At 47.7% G+C, this 8,638-nt stretch overlaps 2 protein-coding genes across 2 annotated transcripts, besides 3 other annotated features; one reads left to right on the top strand and one right to left on the bottom strand.

Moving 5' to 3' along the window:
- Positions 1-3: 3 nt before the first annotated feature.
- Positions 4-135: a sequence feature (Protein overlapping with rRNA (N7457_006847, KAJ5779127.1) was converted to a misc_feature.).
- A 23-nt stretch (positions 136-158) lies between these two features.
- Positions 159-343: a sequence feature (Protein overlapping with rRNA (N7457_006847, KAJ5779127.1) was converted to a misc_feature.).
- Positions 344-370: 27 nt separating this feature from the next.
- Positions 371-503: a sequence feature (Protein overlapping with rRNA (N7457_006847, KAJ5779127.1) was converted to a misc_feature.).
- Positions 504-3,138: 2,635 nt separating this feature from the next.
- On the top strand, positions 3,139-3,958 carry N7457_006848 (uncharacterized protein; the record flags this gene model as incomplete). Its single annotated transcript, XM_057177891.1, has 3 exons — positions 3,139-3,276; positions 3,333-3,430; positions 3,496-3,958. The coding sequence occupies 3 exons, from the start codon at positions 3,139-3,141 to the stop codon at positions 3,956-3,958; spliced, it is 699 nt and encodes a 232-aa protein (XP_057029635.1).
- Positions 3,959-5,301: 1,343 nt separating this feature from the next.
- N7457_006849 (glycoside hydrolase family 76 protein) lies at positions 5,302-6,824 on the bottom strand (the record flags this gene model as incomplete). Its single annotated transcript, XM_057177892.1, has 3 exons — positions 5,302-5,886; positions 5,941-6,635; positions 6,698-6,824. 3 exons carry the CDS (start codon positions 6,822-6,824, stop codon positions 5,302-5,304), a joined length of 1,407 nt encoding a protein of 468 aa, XP_057029636.1.
- Positions 6,825-8,638: the final 1,814 nt, after the last annotated feature.

The following is an 8,638-nucleotide window of genomic DNA, read 5'->3' on the forward strand; positions in this document are numbered from 1 at the left end:
AAGATCAATCAAATGCTATCGTTAACATTGTCTCGGCTGTACCTCAATGAATCGATACGAGCAGTCGATAAAAGCTCCTGGCTAATCTCGAACACGCTTCTTCTGACTCGGTCGTCAGCGCCAGTCCCGGACGAGGTTCCAACTGATCAAGCTGCAAGCATGCTGGAGCGGCAGCAATAGGGGGCATTTCATCCTCTCCACTGCACCTAGGCTTCTCCCAGATTCTAAGCCTCTCGCAGAAGATTCGTTGTCTATTTCGAGAGTATACGCAATCGATAATTAAGCGGCTGTTTAGCGAGCAGGTGAAGCCCTCGTCAAGGCGCATCCCATGGACTATCCCCATGTGACCAGAGAGCATACTACCTTACAGTTTCTCAAAGACCGAAAGCCCTAGGGGTTTGAATTTCCATACGTATACCATCATTTTGAGACTAGCTCGCGATATTTTCTCGTCTTCTCGAGGCTTTCCGGCCAGCTACCCGAGGAAGCTGGGCCTAACATAGACGGGATTCTTCGCCTAAAATAGACGGGACTCTTCGCCAGTATTACATCGGCAAGGTCGCAGATGTTTACAATCTCGTGGCGGCATGGAAGAGCGACATCATTGCTGTGGACGGACACCAGCTGTTCGAGCGTTATCTCGTCAAAGGCAACAGCAAGATGGCGGATGCCCTTTCTCCACAGCAACTACTAAAGAACTGTATCATTGTAATTAGGGCATTCTGGTTTCTGACAGCTTTAAAGCAGGCATCTTCAGGTAGCTAACTCAATGACAATCGAAACCAACCCCTGAGCGCTCACCTTCGCATCCGTGCCTGAATCCTCGTCCTCATCATCGATATGTGATTCGTGTTTGTAACTTGTGCTATCACCATTGGTTATGGATGCTTTTTCATCGTTGGCGTGATTACCACGTTCATCATAATCTCCAATGTTTTCACTAGCTTTTGCTTCATCAGTGAAACTATTGTTCGGTGATGGACGGTTTCTGCTTTCAGTGCGTCGTCTGTCATCGCTTGACTGGGGCCTAGCGGTATTTCGCCTTCCGTTTGACGGCTATTTGGTATGCTTCCCATCTGATGATTTATATTGGTTGTCTCGAGATCAACCAACATCTGTAGAAATGATAGATTCTCATTCTCGACTGCAATATGGGGAGCTGTCACAACCTTCATTGGTAGTGTATCCCAAAACATCTCGAAAAAAACGTCTGCATCACCACGAAGCAGCTGGCGACATACATCCGGCGATGCTGCTTCCCAGAACGCTGTAGCCAGCGGTGCCATACAGCCAGAAGTGGGAAACTGATCGCAGCGCCACGATTGGTGAGATATTCAACCATCTCATCATTGGAATCAAGAACAGCTATGGTAAGAGGGGTACCTGTCAAGGATCTGTACTCCATCTCGCTGCCGTGATCATCAATATCTGCACACTAGGGCTTCCCCTACTCATGGGCATTGATATCTGTGTTGTCATCTAACAGAAGTTCCATGGCCCTGTGAGCATTCCGCACAGCGCGCGCAAGAGCCTTTGTTCTATGGCTATTTTGTTTATTTGGGTCCTCGCCGTTCCATAGCTGGCAATCAGGAATTTCCGTGAAGCCTAACTCGGCGACAAAATTATTGTAAGGCTTGTTATATCACGCGGGAGGTGATCCTCGTTAGATTCTGATGTTTGAAAAATTAGATACTATGTTCGGAACACAGGTTGTGTTTGCCCTGCAAATAGACATCATTGGCAACATCCATTTTGAATGCTTCTCAAGGTCCACGCGTTGGGAGTGATTCAACCAGTTCTTTGCAGCATATTCCAAAAGCAGGTGGTCATTGGTATAAACAGAAGCTTCGTCCATAACCAGATCGGAACCCATGGCCTCAATCGTGGATTGATCGAAACAGCAGTGAAAATACAGCAGAGTGATACAGATAGTTGCAATAAGCCTCTCCGAGTCAGACAACGAGAAATTGTGTCGCCAAGGTCCATCGTTGTGATTGATATTGTCTCCGGTCTGTATCGAAAATTCCTTGGCCATTTTGTGAATGAGGAATACATAGACACTGTCTATTGTCACGAACAGGCCACAAATACTTTTTTGATTCTCAGCTCGAATCCGCTTGAAATCTCGCTCCCAATACCCACATATGAACGATAATCAAGGTCACCCGTAAGAGCTCTTGCTATCCACCTGTCATTGACAGCCAAGGCTCTCGGGCCGCTAGAATAATATGCAGCAACCGTCTTGCGAGTTCTTTATCATGACATCTTTCAATATTGCATCGAAAGCATCAACCAGGCTGCGTAGAAAATCTGAAATGATTCTTTGCAGTTCTCATTTATGGCCGGCCTTTCACTGAGGCAAATTTCTTCTATCTGCATCAGGCTTAACCAAAGATACGTCCTGTTGTCCACAAGATGTAATTACCCAAGAAGATAGTTGACTGCTCGCTCATCAAATCCTTTTCTGACAGCAAACTTTGGAATTTCAACATCAATGACGTGGTCGATCTCGTTTTTGATCCTTTTGATTCTTCATCCTCCGACAGATGGATTGTGGGGGCTTCCCTCATTAGATCGTGGAGTGATTCGTGAAAATTGGAATAGGGACGGCTTGTCGAGAGAATATTTGTCGTAGCAGCTCTTCACGTTGAGACAATCCCGCACCAGCTGAATGACGTGGTGTGATTGCTGATTCTCGTTTGACGTGGCTAACTTTCCCTCCATTCTGTACAAGTTGCTTGTCGTTGCATGATGAACTTCATGTCAAGCCCCGTTCAGTCTCGACTTGTGTATGAGTATACGAAGCGGCGATTGGGTTGAAGAACTATCGATCTGGTTGCGATCATAATTTACCAAGCCGCGTTGGTTTTAATTCGCTTATTACTTCGCGTTCAAAAGCGTATACATCGTACCACCCAATCCGCCATACTCCATATAGGAATGCATAGATATTGTTAGGGGGCCGGTAGCGAGTCATATATTCGTCTCCTGATTAGCTGCTTGTAAGGAATTCGTATAGCAATACCGTCCAATTACCGATAACTTACCGTCCCTGGCCCCCAACTCGCATTGTGCTTTGACCCCCCGCTATATAATAGCTGTATTCCTAAATCTAAATGTCTTCCCCTATCCGCCATTATGTTTCGTCCTGTCTATGTTCTCGCCGCTTTGTCGGCAGTTATAGCATCGGCAACTGCTGCTGACCATGTAGATGTCGTTACTCTTCCACTTGGCCCAGGAAAAGCCACAACCTTCGTTGGAAAAGTGGTTGGATACGTACGTATCATTACTTACCTGATGACAGGATCTCACTCTAACCTATGCTTCCATAGTCTGAGTCCCTCACATCCTATGTAATTGAAGAAATCCCAGGTACCATCGTCGTCGGCGCATCTACGTACCACCAGACTTGGGTGTACCCTGACGGGGAGTACGACACCCCGGATCATCCTCTCAGTGAAAACTAGGAAATGCTGACAGACTTCTCTCACTTAGCTTCATGTCTCAAGGCTGCAATCTGCTCCCATCTTCGTCCATCGAGTGCGAAGTCTACATGTCAGATGCAGACTCAGGCTCGACCACGGTATCGCCCGTGCCTGCAGCTATGTTAAGCACGTTGGGTCCTTATATCGTGAGCATTACTGCCACAGAAACTGGTGCGCGGTCAGAGACCACTGTGAAGACAGCCACAGATTCAGTCACCCCTGTGTCCCCCACGGTGGAGGCAACGGAGACCACCGTCAAAACAGTCACAGATTCAACCACCCCTGTGTCAACCACAGCAGAGGCAATTGAGACCGGGAAGGCCAAGAGCACCTCAGAGCCGACTGGGGATGTTAGCTCAACTTCTGCTACTGAAGGTGCTGCAGGATCTACCTCGGTCGGTGCGGCTGCGCATCTAGCGATGAATGGGTCGTGGATTGGAGGCTTCTTCATGGCTCTACTGGCTGCTTTCTAGGCGCGTCATCGGTGGATACAAGCCATGTGTTCATGAAACGTGTATATGTATACCATACATCGTTGATATTTCTGACAATATACTATCCTTCCAAGCGAACGAAATACAAATCGTGTTCCGCCTTTTTTAAATAGCAGATGGGGTACAAGACGAGCGGAAGCAACAAGGTGATGTTTAATGGCATCGAAGCGTCTAAATCGCATGTATGCGTCGGTCCAAAACTCCCTTTGTGAGAAAAGTCCGTCAAACTTCCTATATCCAACCTAGTAGATGATCTCCACTCCTTCTGAAATCGTAACATCAGATTAAGCTATCTACCTACGTACCCACATTTGTACCTAAGTCTTAATCTTGGCGTGTCGATCTCTGCCGGGGCCGTCGGAGCCCCAGTTCAACCAAATCGAATCGAAGCCTCCCGAGCGGCTTATACGCAGCGCCGATATACTCCCCTTCGAAGGTCTCAAAAGTCGCAGCCCCTGGGAGGGCTGGGAATCCCAGGACAATGTGTGAACAAAAGGTGTCGTGGAATGTGTGGACAATGCCCTCAACGTGTCTCCAACTTTGTAGCCCAGTAATATTAGTTCTGACTTCATACAAGATGGCAAGTAGGACCAGGCTGTGTGATCTTCAAGGGCATGTTCTGACTGACGGCCGCACTTTGGCTACAAGTGCTAGAAGATACATGGCCACTCACTTACTGGCCAGAACAATCAAATGGCTTGCCTCCCGCTCACCAGCTATGCTTCAACACTGGTGTACTTTATCATATCCCATATCGACTTCGCCGCTGTCAGCCGACACTATTGAATCTCCACCAATGCCGTGCAGCTGCGCTTTCGACGTGCTAATGGGCATGTTGCTAGACTTGTAAAGACCCGAAAGGCAGCTCAGATGGGCGATAAAGACCTGACACCACAAAGGATAAGGTGGTTTGAAAGGAAAACCACCAAAAACAAAGATCTTCAGTGCACTGAACGGGAGATGGCGAAATACAAAGCCAAAAATCAAGGTACATCAGCTACACTATTAAACGCCAGAGAGATTGTATAGATATTTCTTCAACACTCAAAAACAGAGTCACCTCGCTCTATCATCCAGAGCTATACACTCCCATTCTTTTCTTAATTCGTGCTATAGGGTGAGTTCATAGATTGTATCCCACACAGCCTACTGCGCACACCTGATATCGAGAGAGGGGGGAAAGGAGACGAGGGTATAATTATATAATTGCAAACAAGTTCTCCATATCAGAAAGTAAAAAAGTATCACAAAAAGGCCTGATGTTCTCAGGGTATCAAGATTCCAAATGTACATGTATTTAACGCCTTCACAGTAAAGTGTATCTACTTGCCTCCAATAAGCATCCAAGATATAGCGCCAGCCCAGAGTATAACGAAGAACCCAGTCAAGATTCCCGCACCAACCCTATCACCAGTGGTGATAGCATCAGGTCCCGAGTTGCCCTCGCTGTCGGTTTCGTTATGGGGCTCACCCGAGGATAACCCACCATTGTCCGCATTGTAGGGGCCTTCGGCCGTATATGGGACCAAAACGGCATTAAGAACACCCAGGACAGCCATCTGCTGTTCCAAGCCCTTAGTCCCATCCCATTCTGACTTCTTCGTCCATCGAGTTCCGCAATGCTTCCCGTCGCTTCCACCGGAACATTGTTGACCGGCAGCGACAGCGGAGCTCTTGAATCTCCCCATCAGGTCATCGGTGACATTGCTCGGTACGATGAGCGACATGAATCCGATCCATGAAGTGAAGTAGGATTTGAAGGTTCTCTGATTGCGATCACACCTCTTGATCGGCTCGCAGGTAATTTCGGATATAATTGTTTTCCCACCGGAGGCGGGGAAGAACTGATCAGATGTCTTGATCATTCCTTTGATACCTTTGAGCCATTTGGTTTCGGTGCCATTGGTCTAGAAACATGTTAGTTTGGATTGTCAATGTTTTGAGAAAAGGGGTAGACGTGCGTAATTGTGCATATAGCCCGCACCGGAGATATACGTAGCATAGTTGTAAGTCCATTGATAATCGCCATGATCCTTGCAATTGGCCGCGTTATTAGTGCTATCGGCGATAACCCAGTTCTTCCTCAACAGTGGCGTAGTTGCGCTCCAATCCCAGATCTTCTCCGCCCACTCGGCATAGGTCGCGTTCTTGGTGTATAGTGCCAGACGCGCAGACAACTGGAACAATCCACCGTTGGAGATGGCGTTTTTCATACTATATCCATCCTGGTAAGGCCAGATTTGCCATCGCAGACCTCCGCCGCAAGCGGTCATATCCCAGCGAGGAACTTGTCCGTTGAAGACACCTGCAGCCAGAGAAACCCATGAGGGTTCGCCATCTCTTTGCGGGAAGTTCAGTTCTCCAGCGGTCATCGCCGCTAATCCCCAGAATACTTGATCGTCGTTGCCGAGGTATTGGGAGTAGTTGCTTGGGAAGTAATCGTTGTCGCTGCCCTTTTGCCAATACATGCCCTCCTGGATGGCGTCGTTGAACTGGTCGTCGCCTGTTAAATACCAGTATTGAATGAGGGTCATGAACATCGAACCACCCTCCCACCATGTACCGTCCATTTTGCCGGGAATATTTTTCGACTCGCGGGCATTGTAGAAATCAATCATCGTGGTGGCGACGGTCTTGGCGGCATCTTTGAGGGAGGCTATCGAGAGAGGTGTATGTCAGTCATTTGAAGTGTGTAGCTAGGATAGGAGATAAACCCACCTTCATCCTCAGGGTTGACCTCAATCGCGATGACATCTTTCACGAGAAGACAGGCCACAAGGGTGGTCAACCACCTAGCAAGGGTCACACTCGAGTCGAGCGGTGACCGACATCGGAGGAAATGCATGGGACTGCGAGATAGAGAGGTAGAGTTAAGTGCATTGAGATTAGGAGGAGAGTATGAGTTTGCATCCCCTAGGACAAAAGGGTGATAAGATAATGGAGCCCATCAGACGCTATCGAATCATCGTCATGAAACCAGTCGATTGGCACAGAGGCGCCACATGGGCGGGATTATGTACAAGTCGATATTCCAAGACATTGGCACAGCCAATCCTGCTGCCTGACTTCAGTCTGGATGCAGCCCTGCTCAGCACTGCCCGGTTTTCAGGCGCTTTGTGTTGAATTTTGCTTTGGGAAATGAGAGTGTAGTAATGCCAAGACCCACCCCCCTATCCGGTGTACCCGGGGTAGGCGCTTAGGTGAGACATTACCTCTCCACTTGAACATTTTCCGTCATTGAACTTCCCCAACATGAAGCTCTCCCGATGATTTCGTTACCAAAGGCCTCTGAGTGTGATTTCCCCCGGGTACCTGGTGCTAATGTTCCGACTTTTGCTTTGCATTTTTGCTTTCTCGGCTAGTGAGGTGGGGGGCACTACGCCAAGTAGCTTCCGCTGGCGCGGAGGGTCACGAGCGTCGGATTGGCTCTTGGCGCTACCGTGGGAACTTCACATGTTATTTTTAGTGGCGCCAAGGCACTAGCCAAGACCCGGCACTGCCACTCCCCCTTTTGCGGATAGCCCCCGTTTCGGGGTTAGTCTATGAAGCTTTGATCCTGGAAAGGGGTCCAACGTTAATTTTTGAAGGCCCATATGGATCTGTACGAGTACGTATGTTGCACGGAGTTGATTTGGACTAGCAATACTCCGTACTCCGTACACTCTTGAATAATTGAGGAACTGCAGAGTTACTTACGGAATATGCCAGCTCTCAAATTCAGAGACAAAGGTTAGCCCTTACTTTGTTGAGTGAAAAGCTGAAACACCATGGTATATAAAAAAACTTTCTTTTACTCCTAGTGTCTTGCTCAATCATTTCTTTCGGATGTTCTATAACCACCTTAGTCCCGCCGCTTGGCACATATCCATCGGACCATACGGTCCCATAGAACTATTCCCACAAGAGTAAACGTAGGATTGGCAAGGTCTAGGCCCTGCAAATACGATCCTCTGGGGTTCCAGAATGTAGCTTAATACTCCGTATGGAGTAGCCATCCGGCAAAGGGTGGAGATTGAACAAGTCGACAGTACGGAATACGGAGTACGGAGTACATATAAGCTTCGGTCATGTACGTCATACAAGGGGACCTGCTACAACATAAATCACTCCACTAGATCAACTCCACTATCGAATGAAGAAAGTACATTTCTGAGTTTGGATATTCTCTTCTAACATTCAGTATACGCCGTGGGCTCTAAGAATAAACAACCTGGAGGAATTAGTGAGGTCAAGAATCTCAGAGGCATCAATGGGACTCTTTCTATTTCCTTTCATGTGTGTACTTGCTCGTATGTGGTTCTCTTAGGTGCTAGAAAGAAGATCCTACAACCAGGATACCCACTTCCGGCGAACGCTCCGTATTCTGATTGACAGATCCTGTATCAAACGGAAATACCGGCTCTCATTGGATATAACACATTCTAGAGCCCCGCATTATACTAAGCCAGGTCTACAACATACTCAACTTGACAACGATTTTGAAAGAACTCGGCCGATGTAACCTGTTGTGTCTGCCCAGGTGGCTTCTAAAGTAGAAATTTTAGTTTCAAGAAAACCAAAAACACAAACCACAGGGAGACTACTAAGGTTGCATCCACCGAAGAATGTTAAATCAATAGCAAGCTTTTTTCTCGCTCTAGCATTCTCAGAAGCTGCCAT

This window comes from Penicillium paradoxum (genome assembly GCF_028828445.1).
Source record: "Penicillium paradoxum strain IBT 22861 chromosome Unknown utg000006l_segment0_segment0, whole genome shotgun sequence".
Classification (NCBI taxonomy): Eukaryota; Fungi; Ascomycota; class Eurotiomycetes; order Eurotiales; family Aspergillaceae; genus Penicillium; species Penicillium paradoxum.